The sequence below is a fragment of the Vanellus vanellus genome, assembly GCF_965231255.1.
Source record: "Vanellus vanellus genome assembly, chromosome: 10".
Taxonomy (NCBI): Eukaryota; Metazoa; Chordata; class Aves; order Charadriiformes; family Charadriidae; genus Vanellus; species Vanellus vanellus.
The window spans coordinates 9,213,018-9,230,923 of NC_138915.1; the positions used below are offsets into that span (position 1 = coordinate 9,213,018).

At 38.7% G+C, this 17,906-nt stretch overlaps 2 protein-coding genes across 4 annotated transcripts in view; both read right to left on the minus strand.

Moving 5' to 3' along the window:
* MTMR1 (myotubularin related protein 1) overlaps positions 1–6,182 on the minus strand; it is a 38,701-nt gene extending 32,519 nt beyond the window's left edge. The window contains exons 1-3 of the mRNA XM_082488121.1: positions 6,054–6,182; positions 3,078–3,183; positions 386–409 (exon numbers count right to left, since the gene is read on the minus strand). Coding sequence (XP_082344247.1) covers positions 386–409; positions 3,078–3,183; positions 6,054–6,178 — 255 coding nt within the window. The 5' untranslated portion in view covers positions 6,179–6,182. The remainder of the gene's footprint in view (positions 1–385; positions 410–3,077; positions 3,184–6,053) is intronic.
* A 1,337-nt stretch (positions 6,183–7,519) lies between these two features.
* The window catches only part of MTM1 (myotubularin 1), a 45,853-nt gene continuing 35,466 nt past the window's right edge, over positions 7,520–17,906 (minus strand). Inside the window, exons 12-16 of one of the 3 annotated variants that reach the window (XM_082488304.1) lie at positions 17,228–17,434; positions 13,783–13,875; positions 12,715–12,828; positions 12,194–12,370; positions 7,520–9,789 (exon numbers count right to left, since the gene is read on the minus strand). In XM_082488304.1, the coding sequence (XP_082344430.1) occupies positions 9,625–9,789; positions 12,194–12,370; positions 12,715–12,828; positions 13,783–13,875; positions 17,228–17,434 (756 nt within the window). In that variant the 3' untranslated portion in view covers positions 7,520–9,624. Of the gene's footprint in view, positions 9,793–12,193; positions 12,371–12,714; positions 12,829–13,782; positions 13,876–17,227; positions 17,435–17,906 lie in introns of those variants that run through there. The other 2 variants (XM_082488303.1, XM_082488305.1) reach the window with 2 other exon arrangements.

Here is a 17,906-nt window from a genome sequence, read left to right on the forward strand (position 1 = left end):
TTTACCGCTAATATTCTTTAGCATAGATAACACATTAGAGCTGCTAATACGGTAGTCTGTAGTCCGAAGCATGTAAGCCTCAGTTGCAAGCATCCATTTTGTCAAAATTAATGTAATAAAACTGAAGTTAGTATTGCACATTCATAACATAATTTAAAAATACTGCTCTCTTACACATTGACTTTTATTGCTCATGAAAACATCGTAATGTATATAAAGCATTTCTATGGCAAAAAAGCTGTTGCGCTGCATAGCAAAATGGTCTGACTGGTCCATAAAAACCATTAATGAAGTAAAGAAGAACGCTTGACACACCAAGATCTCACACAGCACAAAAGACAAACAGGTAGGAGGCCGTTTTACTGCTAGCCAAAGGTAATCTTACCCGTATAACAGGCCTCCTGTACACCTGTTAGTTAAAATATAAAATGTTATCCAACAAAACACAGAGATTTGATTTCTTAAAGATATTATATCTTACTTCATCAGATTTTCAGAAAACTTTACTTCCAAACATTTTAATTATAGCTAGATTTTCAAAGAATAAAACAAAACTATGCAGACCTAGCAGCTCTCATTTGCAAAATTGTTTTTGGTCTAAAAACAATCTAGCCACTTCATTTTAGCGATGAAACAAATGCCAAGCTCTTTTGAAACATTCATTCCTAATCACCCTTTTATCCAGTTACAATGTGCTATTGTCAAAAGAGAAGAAAGAGCCTGGTAATCCTTCTAGGTGGAAGACAATAAGCCTGCAATAACAGCCACAAAGTATAACCACCATATCTTTTAGATTCAAATGGCAAAACAAGAATAGTGACAACTCAACTTATTTCCGAAGGTGTCTCTATTCAGCTACTATAATCTAAGCAGTTTACATTTATATGAACCCCTCATTCAAGAATACTCTCCAGGCACAGAGTATGTCATACACAGCAGAGTTCAAACCCAGAGTGAGATCATGTTGCTGCAGGGTTTAGCGAGCAAGAGCTCACTCAGTGCTCCCCAGTTTTGATGATGTCACTTGCAGCTCCTTTGCTTCCCTTTGATTCCCCCCTCCCCTAAATTATATTCTGGTAAAGTAAATTACACAGAGTAACAGGAGTAATACCATTAGATACAAGAATCGATACATTTACCTGGTTTTGCAAACATACTGATTGAAACATTACAGAAAGAATGAAAGAAAGAATAAAGCAGCAAATTCCTGGTAAATCCAGCAGAAACCAACAGAACTGCCTCATCTGTTCTAGCAGCAAACTCACACATTTGGCCCTGCCTGAAGTTTCTGAGTTGTTGTAAGATAGTCTCTAAATACAGCAATTTGAGGTAACCAAAGGTAACGAAGAACCAGAAAACCGATCAGTGTACATCAAAAGGTAAAGATGTCTCAAAGGAAAACTGAATTATAAATGGACATTATCTTTTTACATGTGAATTCCATGGTAATAATGAAAAAACCCAGCCTGGTACCGACTACGCAACTAACTGAACTTCTGCAGCAGCTCAGTGGAAGGAAAACCCTCTCCTACAGCACAGACACCAATTCCCAAGATACTGGTCCTGAATGTAACTAAAGATATTCTAGGACAAAAAATTCCATGATGTTATACAAAAATATGGGATTTCAAATCACAGCAATGCAATGATGCCAAACACAGTTTATACACAAAAATTCTGAATACCACCAGGCTTAAATTCTTTCCTTTCATTTCTAAAAAACAGAGAAAGAAGGCCTTAAAAGACTTATCCCTGTTAAATAATATCCAAGACAAGTTTGGTATGGAGAAAGAGGTTATTTAGAATTAAAAAGTGCTCTTCATTCCAGAAAAATGCATTCCAACTCAGAGACAAACTGAACACCAAGCCTACACACTTGGATTTTACTAAAATGAAGTCCTTGACCTACAGGGCAAATACAACATCGACAGCTGTACTGCAAGCTTTCCCTCAATGTTTTATCAAAGATGTTAGCCTTGACCTGAAGTAAGCATTTGGAATTCAGCTGCCATAGTACAGAAGAGCTACACTTTTTTATGAGTACAAGCTGCTGACTGTGCCAATAGTGTGAAACTCTGTGAGGTGAATTTTTAAGTAGATTACAGTCAAAAACATTTTGTGTATTCATCTTCAGGCTTGGGCTGAATCTGACCTGCTGCCACGGAATCTAAAATATGCTGGTTCTGGACAACAAACTTTTTAATCACAGAGCATATTAGAAAATCATTTAAAATCTAGTTAAAAACAAAAAAAAAGATAAAATCTTCATTTGGCCATGTTGCATGGAGACTGTGAAACCGTTCCAAATCTAGGAAAAAAAATGGATCTAGACAGCAGCAGCCTTGGTTTCTTAAAGGGACCTGAAGCACAGGTGACTTTTGTCAATTTGTAAGAGAAGGAAAACTGCATATGCTCCACTCTTGACAGTTCAGTTGGCTGGATGCATATAGGAAACAGCAAATGAGCATGAAAGAATAGGGGTAAAAAAGTATAATGGACAAGTAAACAAATCTGTGCAATCATTACCTTAGTGAAAAAAACGTTGCCAGGAGGGAACGAAAAAGGTGATTTTTTTGTTTGTTTGTTTGATGTTAAATTCTCTGTCTCTGGTGAAACCCCATGAAAAACGATAGTCATTTATGTTCTTTGCACAGTAACAAAAACATAGGCATTTATTTTTTGTGAAATCTGGAGAGCTCAATTCTCTGCATGACACACACTAGAAAGAATTTCAACCTGGAACTATTAATCTACTTTACCAAAATTTTTTATGTAGTAATCAAAAGAAAATACAACTCACTTTTGGCATTTTGGCATTTTATTCAAAACATTTGACTTAATTTTCCTTTCACCTCTCTCTTAATTTTTATTCTCTAGACTTCAATGCCACTATTCGAGATATGGAGGAAAACACAAAGCAGACTCAGGAGACTCCTGCGCGTAATGAGATGTTTCTGGTTCTGAAACATTCAGCGGTTACTTAAGTACTTACCACCTGATAGTCAAGGTAGTAAGGACTTTCCTGACTATTCCCTCTTTTACCTTAAATAAATCAATACATTCCTCAAGTCACTTACCCTGTAGTCTCTGGACACACCTTCCGATGGGACAGACCCTGAAATCTGACTAGAAATGGTTGCAGCTATCAGCTGTTTACACCATTCCACATGGGATCCAGTTGGACTACAAAAACAGAATATTTCAAATTATTGAACAGCAATTCAAAATGTATACTGAGAAGAGCATAGCAACTGAGCACATCCAGAAAACAAAACCATAAATGATCACTAACACCATAAAAATTAGCTTGCTTTGTGGGCAAAATGGAATTATTTTGCTGATCAAATTCAGGGAAAGAATTTTACTAGATATTATCAGAGATGCAGAGCTGTCAGCAGGTCAGTAGTAGTTAGGGTCCTAGGAACTTACAAAAATGTTGGTTTCCTTATCCAATGTAATTTTTTTCACTATTCACACTTTTTTTTTTTTGTTATTAAAGCCATCCATGGAATGAATTTGGTCAAGTAACAGGAAACTCCTTACACTTTCCATATTATTATTTCCTGATTATTCAGTAAATCCTCAAAATTTAATTACTTTATGTTAGTAAACCTAACCATGAGACTAGTATTTAAAAATTTAAACTACACCAGTGTTGTATTCTATATTTATATTAAATATAAAAAAATACATGTTTTCTAAAGGGTAAGTTCTAGTTTGCCATATTTTTTTCTATTCATAAAATAATCTCTGAATAATCTTGAGGATGGGCCTTCCCATGCCACAACAAGGAATCCTGCACTGTGGGGTGTTTATAAGATCCCTAAAGACAAAGCATCTGAACAGCAGAATCGCACTAAATCCCAGACGATGTGTTTTGAGAACAGTCACCTGAAATAGAGCTGCTTACAAATAATGCAGAATTGAGAGCGAGAAGCAACTACACCACTTTTTGCCAGCCACTCTGAAGTGCGGTAGGGCTGCTTCAAAACATGCCAGTATCTGATGAGAAACTGGGAATGCCAGAGGGAACTGTTCCCGGAGTGCCACAGCAGCCTCAGCTGATGCCTTAGATAACTGCCATTTCTTCAAACAGTTTAGTTGGGCTCTTCTACAGATCTAATGCTTATTCGGAAGTCAAATACTGAAAGAAAAATTTAATTCATTTTTAGAATTCATTCATAAACAATCTTTGGATTCTACGAGGATTCTGTGACATTGAAGCGAGTAACATACCCAGCACCTGATAGGTGCACCACAACTTGGACATTAAGAGGGTGGGATAATGGCTTACGATGACCAATTACTACTTAACTAAAGGTCTTTTCTTATGTTAACTCTGCTAGGATAGGTAGATAGGAGGTGAAGATGCATGCAACAACTTCATCCCTGAAACTAAAGCTCTTTAAGAACTTCTAGTAGCTTTCTCCCCACCTGCAAAATTCTACACAGGACTAGATCACAAAATTTTTTACAACTAAAACTCATCTATTATATTCCTGCTTAAATAATGAAGATACTCTCTCAAGTTAGGGCTGAACTTGAGCCCAGATTCACTCAGAGTAACTTTTCACCTAAGTTTTGCAGAAGAGTGCATGAGCTGAAATCCACAGTAATCCTTTTCTGATCTCGTTTATTTCTCCTTCCCTCGCACGTCTTAATTCCAAGTGTATCTCTTCAGGGTTAGCCTAAGTTTGCTTCCAAATAAGCATTTATTTGTTAATTAAGAAAATGAATTATTTTTCTATGGCTTATCTTCACCAGGAATCACTACATCAACAAAGTTAACACCAGTAGGGAAACAAATGTGAATGCAGGCCCTATGACCCATGTCTCAGGATGTATCAGTGTACCACAGGATGCTGATCATACTGATGTGACTTATTGCCAACTGTCAAGTGGGACACATACCAGTACACGTCTCTTCACTCTGTCTCATCTGAGGTCACGCACACTAGTGTAGCCTGGCACAAATGTACTGGCAAATAAATAATGTATACGACAAATGGACATTGTGACTTTTCCAGGGTAGAATAAGATTAGAAGAAAGAAATATGAAAATTAAGGTAAGAAAGTACATTAATAAGGAATACGAAGTTGTAAGTTTTGGTGACAGAAAATGGACATTTGATTTCCTCCTTCGCTAGAATGATGCAAAACTCCAGCAGGTTGCTCCTAACAGAAAAGAGAGAGAATATAGAGACTGGAACCTGTCACTGATTCTTAAGTACAGTCTTTTTTCTGTATTTTTCATCTGGGTGAAATTTCAGTCAGCTTCTACTCCTTGTTTAAGAGTTTTTAAATTCAGCTCTGAAGCCTGCCTCCAGCTGGAGGCTTCTGAAGGATGGAACGGCACTGCCAGCGATGGCTGAACCAGGCGCCGTGAGGGCCGGCGTGAGGCTGCCGCGCACCCAGCCCGGCCTGGGGACACCCGCTGACCCACGGCCGGCCGGACGCCTCGCCACCGCACCCACAGACCCACGGAGGGGCCGGGGGACACCACCTGTGCCGCCCTGGGGCAGGGACACCTCTGCAGGTGAAACACACTTGCGTGGAAAAAAAAAATAACAAAACAAAAAACCCAAACCAAAACCGGGAACGAATACTTAAAATCTAAGAACGGTCTCACTTGAGTTGGCGAAGATGAGGAGCTACGCACTACCCCCAAAAAAAAAACCCGGGCCAAAATCCTGCAGGCAGCCTCAGCCTTGGCGAAGCGGTGACGTTAACGACGAAAAACACACAACCGCAAGCAGGAAACTTTGACAACAGCCGGCTCTTCCCTCCCCGAGGGAAATCTGCCTCTGCCCTGCGCAGATACGCAGAAATAAACCCCCAGATTTCACTCCTCACCGGGCGGCCTCCGGGGCTGCCGGGCCTCGCCGGCGGCACCGCCTCCCTTTCCCCGCCGCAGTCGGGGCGCGGGGCGGCGGCGGGAAGGCCGCCCCAAGGCCGGGGGTTCGCGCCCGCCGCCGCCTCCCGCCGCCCGGCCCCGCCAGGACGGCAAGGCCGCGCCCCCCCCCCCCCCCCCCCTTCCCGCCGACTCCGCTCACCTGTCCAGCGTCTCCGTGCTGGCCTGCCGCGACCCTGCCCCCGCCGCCGCGCCGCCCGCCGCCCTCACGGCTCGCCGGCTCACGCCGCCGCCCTCCACCGCCGGCCCAGCCGCCGCCCGCTCCATGTTTCCGGCCGCCGGCGGGACTCGCTGCCCCGCCGGGATGGCGGACTCGCGCCCCTCCGCGGCGCGCCCCCCCCCACCCCCTCCCCCGGCCCTGCCGCCTCAGCCCGGCCCGCTGGGGCCCCACCGGCGGCCGAGAGCTGTCACCTGGCGGCGGGGCTTACCCACAGGCCTCCGCGCCGCCGGGAGCGCGGGCAGCGGCCCCGCGCGGCGGGGGAAGGCCTGGCTGCCGGCGGGCCGGGGGCTGATGGCGGCGCGGCCTGCAGGGCCCGCAGGCACCCCCTCACGGCCGGCCCCCCTCTCCGAGGGACGGCCTCAGCAGACATGGAAATACGCATTAAAACGTCTGGCAGAGGCAAAGGGTTTAAAACCGACATCTTTATTTTTTTCTTCCCTCCTTCCCCCCCCCCTTCACACACATACTCGGCGGGCGGATGGTAAGCGCTGCCCACCCACCCCACCCCACCCCCCGCCCCCGCCAAGTACCACCCGGCTCCTGAGCAGCCCTGCGGCAGCCAACGCTGTTATTTAAGGAGCAGCAAGGAGTACATGAGGAGAGTGGCGGTCAGTTATAAAAACCTGTTTTCTCAAGTGTGACACAAAACGCTCACTGCGAGACCAAAAAAAACCCAACAACTGAACTCAAGGCAGAGTTCAAAAATACATCAAAAGGAGGTAGTATGCAAATCACACCTAGGGTATACCCATGACAGTGCTGGGGTGGGTAAGGCATAAGCAAATAAAGAAGGCATTCAACAAATAAACTTTCTAAATATGTGACTGAAGCCCAGCACGGAAACTGGGTTATCTTCTGGGGTCTGTGGAGGTAAGAATACAGAAAGGAAAAAAACTAAAATAGCGTTCCAAGAGGGCCATTTCGTACTGGATATTGTGCATTTATAGCTGTTGATGTTCGCGTCGCAGCCCTGCTCCTTCACCCCTCCTGGAGAAGGCACTCAGGGCCTGGAACCCCCTCCTTCGCCACCTCAAAAGCTTCCCCCGGTTGGCAGCTCCAGCAGGGACGGGGCTGCACAGGGGACGGGGGTGCCCCGCAGCCAGCGCCTGTGCGCCCAGTGTGCTGCAGAGGACAGCCCAGATCACCCATTTAACTAGAGAGGACAGAAGTTTTCTGTTAACGTTGATCAGTTTGTACGCCTACCTTCACAACAACTTTAAAGAAGCATTTTGCAGAAAGTAGTGGATTAAAAACACCCCTAAGTTTGCCCAATACTGCCATGTATAGATAGAATTAAAACAAGTATCTTATCTGTTGACCTGAAAAAAATCCAAGCCCGCACAGAGCTATGTTAGAGAGCTTCAAAGACTGCAATTCAACTGAACCAGTAATATGAAGAATGGCATTTATGTAATGAAGTAAGTGCAAAAAGATCTTTTCCATTATATTACACTTTCCCAAATGCAATAGGTTATCATGTAGTGTTTACACAGTAAAAACTATTAGATTTTCTGAACTTCTCCACACTGCTTAGAGATATCACCAATACGTTCAACTCAAACACAGAAACCTTAAATATTCTAATAAAAATAGCTTTTTTATAAACCACAAGTAAGTAGAAGGCAAATATACCAGAGTATGCATAGCTGTCAAAGTGTAAAGTATATCATGAGCAATTGAGTATCCTTCTTCATTTATCCAATGCAATGCAACTTATTTACCATAACAAGTCAAGATTTTGGGACAAAGTTGTTATTTTGGAAACACATACTGAAGAATGTTGATGGGAGAATGACATTTAGAGGACAAAAATAAGTCATATAAATCACGTGTATTTAGAACACACAAGCCGTATGCTCTGAGCTTCCCTGAAAAAAAATAGTGCAATTCAGTGTATATACTGAATTAAACCACGATGCGGTATACTTTTATTCTTTTGAAAAAATACTGTTCTAAAAATATTCAGATGTCCTCTAAGCTTTGACTTACTTTATGGAAGTATAGCTTTAAATTTAGTTTTCATATGCAAAATATTTACACTTTATAAACTTGCAGAATTTCTAATAAACTATATTATATATATATACTTACACAAAACTCAATTTATATATAATCCTATTATATCTTGCAGATCAAAACTCACCACATGTACAATAATTTACAGTGACAGAAGCCTCAAGCATCAAAACATCTTCTTTAAAATAACAATATTACATAGAGTCCTCTACAGATTCTGAATTGCGATATTTCCTGGATTGCCTGAACATCATTAAACTTCTGAGAATATGCAAAACTTTAATTAAATATCAAATAGCAAGGTTTGTGCTGTCATTAAGAAATGCTTGCAACTATTTAAAAAAATACCTGACGGAACAAATTAAAGGTTTACAAGAAGCCTTGAAACTAGAATTCACTGGAAGGTTCGATATAAGTGCACACACTATATGCGTATACTTGTACACTAATGTCCCTTAAATACTAAAGAATAAATTTGATGAACAAAAGTTAAATTAAACAGTAAGCTATAAATGTACAAGTTTTTAAGCAGTATTTGTAACTGAAAAAGTTTGCCTACTTTGGTATAAAAGCTCCTTTAAACAGGCACATTTACTTTCAGAAGACAAACACAAGCTTTAATACTATGGCTACTGCTGGATATTTAAGCAATGCCTCTGTGGGTCTATTTTTAATTATATAAACCTTCTTTAGAACCATTTTATTCTGTATTAATCCAAAGAACCAATATTGCCAACAGTTATAATCTGTAATATACTTCAGTGCTGAACAGTTAGCCAAAACACGACTTTTCAGAATCCAGTACAATTGTCATTTGTTAAAAAAAAAAAAAAAAAAGAAAAATATCAATTTACAATTAAAAAAATAGATTTTTCTTTTATTTTGATACCTACTGAGCTATTAGAACTTTCAAGTTAGAAGCATATTGTTTACTTTGAAAAAGCAAAATTTGGAATTCTCAGGTAACCATAAAATTTCAACACTTCTCTCTGAAATCTTACAATAGAATTTATTTTTATCTCATGAACTCCACAAATGTATTCCTAACAGGAATACACACATACCTAATTTTACACAATGTGAATATTCCTATTGCCATTAATGTGTGTATTCATGACAATGTGAGACTGAGCATGAATTTCCTTACAGGAACACGACCTATAATGTAATAAATTAAAGCATTCTTATGAAAACAATAAATCAATTTAATTTCAATTGTACCAGACTTTCCAAAATAACTCTTAAAGCCCTCCATAACTAGAAGTTGATTAATAATGTTCCTAGTCCACAGGTTCTGAAAGGCACATAATTGAAGAGTTGGTTTTGTTTGTTTTGAAGTCCTCCTCAAATGAAGACAGTCTAAAATAATTTGTGTTAGGACAGTCTAATGTAAGGCATTAAAATATTCTTCTTTACGCTATAGATCTATGTTAAGCACCACTTGCTATTACAGTATAAAAAGAAGCCAACATTTTCTTCAAAAATGTGTTTGTACTTGGGACATCATTTGTGAGGGAGATGCTGATGAGGCTGATGAATTGGATATCTTAGAATTATTTGTGATCTGTAGTTCTTCAAGTCTCCTCATATAATCATCACGTAATGCAAGGAGCTCCATGTAACGCTGCTCCACTGGATTTGGCTGCTAGAAAGAGATCCATGTTAGTCTTATCACTTCAGTCCAACTACTTCTACACCATCAGGCTGCTGTAGTATGTGTGTTTTCCTGGCATTACTCAGTATTTGTGGTTTCCAACATACATAACAAGTTGTAGCTAAACAGAAATATTTATTTCTATAATGCAAGAGCCCTCTGGCTTCCAATTGTTCTCATCCAAAGAAAAACCTTTACACAAAACAGTTCTTCCTACCTCAATAAAATCAGCCAGCACTCCCTGGAGCATATGGATTTTATTTTCTTATTATCTACTATTGTGTGGAAGATAGGTGCAAATACCTTGTCTGAAGCTTTTCTCCTCTTGACTTATTAAAAGGTTTTAGATTCCAGGTCAGTAGTCTCATCATCTTCCCTAAAAACAGCGTTTAGCCAGACTGACTATTTTAGCTACACTGATCAGATTAAGATGAAATCCATGTCTTCAGATTAAATAACTTCCCTTACTTCAGTTTTTAACAGTAGATTTGCAACTTTGTGTAACTAAACAAGTGAAATAAACGCAAAACTTTATTAGTGAATTCTGTAAGTTAACTTGAATGTGTTTAAAATCAACTGCCCTAGCTTTCAGGAGATTACTCACAGAAAGAGCATCTTAACTGTTTCCATTTTAAGCTTAGCTTCCTTTTTCAGAGAGAGTAATGAAACAAGTGGAGAAGAAGTATTACAAATATCCAAGGCAGATACAAAGCCTAAAATTACCTTCAGCTGCATATACCTGTCAAGAAGTTGCTGCTGTTTCACAGTTAACTGCCGGTAATTAAAAGCTATTAGCAGCAGTAGAGTTTCAGGAGCAAAATGTAAATGCCTCACCAGTTCAAAACCAGCTGAACCAGCACTCTTATGCGCACCACTCACTATGCACCCCAGATGAGGACAGCGATGAATGTTGAGGCAGCTGTGGAAGTTGGATCAATGACTGAATGTAGTTACTAAGATGATTAGAGACATAGGGTTAATGATGTTGCTAGTGACAGACCAGACTCATTAGACTGAAGTCTGCTGCGGAACGTGCTTCTAAGCAATGACACCAAGAGAGGTCATCAAAAAACTGGTTCAGGCCACGTGTCCATTATTCAGTTGCTTAAGTGAAGATGAAGCATAAATTTTGTGCGCAGCAAAAAAAAAAGTTGCATTTTCTATATAAAAACGGTGAAAATGAGGGACAAGTAGCAGCAGTGTAGAAATGCAAACCCAGGTGATAATCTTCTAATAAGAAACTCCTGCCCAAAACCTTTCCTGAATAATGGTAAAGCGCATTTTTAAGTACATTTACAGCTAATATGCATGCCCTATAATCCTTCACTTTCTAAAATAAATCTTTAGATTCACCTTTTGCAAAATGCCCTCATCTTTCACAGCAAGCAACAAAAGCTTTAAAACTAGAACTTCAAATTAAAACTAGCAACATACTTGTAAGAAAATATAGCAAACCATCTGGCTTTCTTGCAGCCTCTAAAGTGGTGTAAATAAAACAGGAGATCAGCTGCGGAAAAGGAAGTGCATTGCTTGAAAGCTCCTGATTCATTCCAGGGAATGGATTGTGAAGACTGCTTCTGTCAAAGAAATTGCTCCTCTACCTTCTCCTACTCAAAACTTCACAACTTGTTAAGAACAAAAAATAAATCACTGTACACTACCTTTACATGCTACATTGCTGAGATTTCTAGCAAGACTGTAACAAACATAGTGTCCATATATAAAAAACATTAAAAGCACAGAATTGAACTATGTGTAATTTGATAAAAAAACTTTTCTGGGCTTCCAATCTGATCCATTTGTATAGTTTTCAATAACTTTCATCAAACAGTTTCAGGGTGTAAACACTGTTGGGTCAAAGTTACATAAAAATAAAATCTTACCACAATCCAGCAATACGTATAGCAGTTTTGAAAAAGAAAGGACTGAATAGGTTATCTTAGTTTGTAAGACGACTTCATACACTCTCTCAGAAAAAGGAGAAAGACTAAGCATATGCAGCTAAACGTGTTTGTGATGCTAATGCCCTAACTCTTCAGGGATCACTAAGCCCTATTTCTAAGGGTTGCCATTCATCCTTTAGTAGCATCAAATGCCCTTAAAAAAATGTTCCCCCAGTGCCGTCCCCAAGAAAAGGGACTAGAAAGAGCTTGAGGATGACTTGATACTAAGCAGTGAAATAAGCTCAGTGTTCTGAGAAGAGCTGAGTAGGTAAAAAAAAAAAAACAAAACACAACAAAACCACCTGAATAATATTTTTCACCTTTTTTCTTCATCTTTACAAATACAATATTCAAAACTTGAACAGACACTATTCTACAAGTCAGTTATGACACAAAATCCTGTTTTTGAAGCCTAAAAGCATTTTGTACATTGTAGAGAATTTACTTACTTGTTGCCGAATTCTTGGGTTCCATCTAATGTAGTAATTGACCCAGAGCTCTAAATGACGCATACTGGCTACCGGATAGAGTGCTCGATTTAGTTCTTTAGTATAAAAAGGATTGGTGTATTTAGATTTTTCACTGTTTACCAAAGACCATAATGATAATGTTTTCTCAGTCACTTTCTGAAATCAAATTGAAATAAGAACAGTAAGTATCTGCACAAAATCAGAAAATCCATCACAGAAGCCATGGTTACATTCTAGAATTAATATACTTCTGATTTACTTAGAAACATAATAAGTTACTGTATTATAAATATTCCAAAACCAGTACTTGACAATTATGTTAGTGACTGCATAGTCTTTAAGCTACCAAACCCAAGGAATTTACCATGCAACTATTCTACAAACACAAAGCCAGTTCAAAACCACTATCATACAAGGCATATAACCAAATACAATATAACCAAAACTTTTTGTAGTGATCAAGACAGCAATACAATTAAACAATCAGCAGTTTGACTAACCTCCTTTTCTCTAAGAGACTCACTGTTGTATAAGAAAGTACCAAACCGGCAACTGTACAAGTGATCCAGGATTGTAATCAAGAACTGCTCGTTGAATTCAAAGGCTGTGGGAAACTAACAACAGAAAATAGAAATTAGTTTTAAACGTCATCAAAAAAGCAGGGAGATGCATGTGCCCTGGCTAAGAGGTTAAAGGCAGCACTTAAAAGCCTGAATACATCTACAAATAATTTTTAAGATAATAATTTCATATACTTTAGAGCAGAGTAAGTGTTCAGATGACACGAGGTGTTCAACTTTCTCAAACTAGTCACTGAAATGAACTCTCCTCCAAATGTTTAAATTGCCTTTAATTTCTAAAAAGAAGAATAGAACACCAAATAGTTACAGTTACATTTTTACTAGCAAGACAGAATGAGATATATATCCATAGTGCACTCTTTATAGCACAGCACCATACAAGAAAATAAGGGTTTAGCTCCTAATCCTTGACCTTAAATGTACTGTTTGCTGCTTTGTTTCATTACTTATTGAAAACACAACATTTAAATCACAGCACTCAACAGCTCCCAAGCTTCCTTTTCAAGCTTGGACAAAACACCATTTGTCCCCGTAGTTCAAGGGACAGCTTCACAAAAATGGTAAAATGAAACAACAGACCCTATTAAGCCCGTTGGACACAATTCCTGTAAAAGTGTTCTTCTGGGTAACATCTCTCAATATGTTTCTGAGAAGCCTATATATAAGACGCACCAGCCTTGCACGCATAGCCAATGCCATATTAACCAACATAACTGCAGTTGGAATACCACTTTTTGAAATAGGGTAGAGAGATGGTATGGTTTAAAACTAAATACACTCTTTGAATAGACCATCAGAGCAGAGGGATATGCTGTCCTCTCAAATGCCTTTTTTTTTTTTTTAATAAAGATCTAGATTCAGTAATAAAGATCTAGATATTTAAAGACTTTAAATAAAGATCTAGATATTCAGTAATATCTTAACAACAATATCTTAAGATCATTGTTAAGATATTATTGTTACCTTCTGAACAATGATATAACATACCTGTTTAGACATCTGCCATACGCAATCAATAAACTGGAGGAAGATAGGCGATCTGTCTGCATCAGCATGATTTTTATCACCATGGCCTATTCTCTGAAATGAAGCAATACAGCCTCCTGTTAACCAAAACAGTCTATTTTATGGCCAATAGACATTGTTTCTTACTTTGCACTAGAATATTAATGCTTCTGTAACAGAGCAACCTGTTCTTATGATTTCAAAATTAGTTACTGCACCAAGGAGGAGAGATGCAGATCTACAGAAATACTGCAAAAGTGTTTCCAAAGATGTCTGAGAAAAATTCCAGAGATAATTAGTCCTGTTATAAAAACCTGCTAGTTACTGGAAAAGCAGAATTGTTAAAGCATCCATTAATTTGCAAATAAGCAAGACATATCTTCAACTATGTTTACATAATAAGTTTGTCAAAAGCCAAGTTATATACTTTGTCTTCTTTTGTAATTTAAGCCACGGGAGAACCTGGATCAAACTATCCACACGGGTTCTCCTCTTCCCCCTCCACACTTCAACCTGAAGGTTGACCCTGAGGTAGACAGTGAACATGAATGAGCTCAAAGAAACGTTCGTGTTCTTGACAGAAAATTACTGCACATTTTTAAAATTTGGGTGAGCTGCTTATTCTGAGGAGTCCAAAGTAACAATCAACGGAATTCTCCCCACAAGCCTACAAAGGTAGGCTTGATAAAAGCTGTCTCCTTCCTTTTCATATTTGATAGTTGAGAACAGATAAGATATTCAGGGAAAAGAGATTCTATTAACTTTGTAATTCTGCTTGAATATACTTCCTGAAGACAAAAGAACAGCATGTATGTTGAACTAAGATGTTGTCTATCTGCCTGTAAAGTAACAGGCTTAATGTCTTAAGGACATGAAAAAAAATCATTAAACCAGTACACTACTCTGTACAATGATATGCAAGATAGTTTAAAGTAAGAGAACTGAGTAGCAGGAAACAGAGGGAGATGAGGGATTGCAGCTGAACTCCATAAACAGTAGCAAATGACGAGAAAAGCATTACAGGGAAGACAAATTGGGCTCCTTGTTTTCCAGTCTTCATGTTTTAAAATATGTGGTATCCTTTAACAGAGTCATACCTGTATTCAGTAAGGAGTGAAAGTCCTTCCACTTTCACTATGGTTAGCAGTTTTAGGATGTCTGAGTATCTTCCATCTATAGTTATGTTTATGTCTCATATTTCTTATATTAGAATGCAATATTAGAACGACATTCCACATAGCAAGCTATTTCATCATCTGGATTGTGCACTAAGTTCACTGTACATGGAAAAGTTGGGGTAGGGAATTCATTTTCAACAAGGAAACTTATGTGCTTCATTAGATAGAAAATATAGAGAGGAACTATTAAGTAGTCTACTATTTAGTTATTTGTTATTAAAACATCCAAATTGCAACCCTGGTAACATGAAAACGTGAAGCTTGCTCTAAGGCAGACAATATAAGAAACACCCTACTCTTCTCCAATTCCCCACTTGGGGGAAGGCATAACAACAATAGTTTCAGAGATGAGGTTCAGGAAATGCTAACTGCACTGAAGTGTCTAGATCCCGCTATTAAAACTCACAGTTCTATCAAATAACTACCACACTAAAACAAAGCGATCAAAATATTTTCGGCTTCTGTTATCAGTTTTTATTCTATAGAACATTCCAGAAAAGGACCATCCTAATTAAAAGGTAAACAACCCATCAAATCAAAATATACGGTACTCTCAGAAAACAGCAGATGGCTAAAGGAGAGTGGCTTCAACCATTTCCAAAGATTATTACTTGAGTGAGCAAGTTAGGAAAATCAAATAGCGGTTTAAGCAAGAGCAGACTATTTAAAACACTGTTATTGCTGCTACATCGTCGGAGACGAGCCAGTGGACTGAGCTAGTCATCTGGAAGGGGTGTAAAAGTCCTACCTCCCTAACAGGAGAAAAACATTATCTGTTGAGAGAAAACAAACTCCTTTGATTACTCCAAAATTGATGTTTTAATAAAAAGAATCATAGATTATTCAAATTTATTCATAATGGTAAAGGGCACACAGATCTCTAAGCTTTGTGTTAAACCATAACATATGTGCTAGCCTACACGTCTCCTAGTGACATAATCTAATTTTATCTGCATCACGACTATAATGTTCTTTTAAAAACACAACAAGAATAAAAAGGCAAGCCAATGTTTTCCTGTGGCTGTACCGAGACAGAATACTTCAAAGGTTTAGAAAACACATCACTACTAGAAGACTATAGGTAAGTACACAAAAACCTGGACTACAGCAGACATCATTACACCAATCAAAATGCAAATCTCCTAAGCCTCAAAGCACCTTTAGAATATCAGATCAAAGACCACCGCAGCTCACAAGCCTACTTAAATGGTGAAGTGATTCATGCTGAGTAGCTATACATGAATTTCCAAATGACTGAGGCACTCTTGCAAACGAAAATGGGTATGAAATACACACATAGGTATATTTTTCCATTTCTTGATTTTTCCAGATTACCTATTTCCCCAATTTTAGCAATATTAAGTAATATCTTTAGAATATTCCACTACAGATGAATTGTCTGTGCAAATAACTTTTACTGAAGATGTGGAAGCTTCTTACTGTGAATTAGAAGGTTCAGAATCAACAAGTAACACTGCTGCACAGCTCCCAGTTTACATTTTATAATTACATATCCCAACACACTCTCCTTGGCAACCTATTCTGCTTCTCAAGGTTCTTCATACAGATTTCCTGGTTAAATGATTAGCTGCCAAATTTAAGAGAAGTTCCACTAAAACTCCGAAGTTTCCTAACACAAACACCCTTGACTTTGCATTACACGCAGCCAGGATATTAAGGACTTGCTATAGACAATTTCTACTTAACCTTCTAGGCATCCAGAAGACAACTGAACAGAACTAGAGCCAGCACTACCAGTGACAACCTCCTGAGAGCTATTATGACAAGTTTAGATCATTTGGGAAGATGCAATCAAAACATCAATTAAAAGACATTGGCCAGACTTGTATACCAGCCTCTTATGACATTCAAAATAGTCCAAAGGGAGGGTGAGGGAGAAGCCTTACGTACCAACCTTATTTGATCATAATCTGAAAGGTTTGGGAGGACATCATTTTTCTGCCTTCTCACTTTCTTTGCTCAGTAACCACAGTAACCCTAGCAATTCCACATTTTTAAAAGGGTGTAAAGGACAAAAAATGAGTTCTCAGAGAAGAATAGCAAAAAAATATTAACCAAACGGATCCAAAACCAAAAGCTCTGCTCAGATTTACCTGGAAGTGTTTTAAATCAGAATTCTAAAATAATGAAAAGAATTATCAAACCTTGACACAAAGAGTAGTTTAACATTAAAACCTCCTTAGAATGTTAATGTTGCGCGGTCCTCGCAGTTATCTTCTAATTCTTACCGAGGCAAATTTGTGTCCAAAGCTTATCCACTCTTTTTGCACCAGAACTTCAAAGCCTTCAATCGTTCTGTAGTAGCTGTCTAGCATCAACATGGCCAGCGACGTCAGCTGTGCTGTCCGGTCCCAGCCATCGCTGCAGTGAACCAACACAGAGCTCCTTCCTGAGGATACCTTGTCTGCCACTTGAATAGCTCCTGTCAAGACAAGCTAGCAAAGAGGAACAGACACCAAACAACACAGAAGATTAGTGTTATCATTCTAACAAAAATAAATTGATTTCTTTCTATCTACACAATATCTAAATTGATACTGTTTCCATTAGAAGACCTAAAGAGCATGGTGTAGTTAACTGGAAAAGAATTTGCTAGGAGATCAAGTAAATTTCATGTATAAAAATAGAGAAACAGATTGGTTCCCTAATCTCTTAGTAAGATCTAATTCATCTCACAGCAAATTCTTAAAAAATGGGGCAGAAAACAGTAACCTTGACAAACCGAAGAAGATAAGCAGCTTTTTTAAAGGAAGAGAGGATTTACCATAGGAAATACTCTCTAAAAATTCTGTATTTTATTTGGCTCTTTTCTTTGAACTAAATTACTGAAATATCTCAGTTGTTGGGAAAAGGAACTTGTACCCTTCTAATATGCTTATTTTCCAAATAGTAACTTAAAATGAAAAT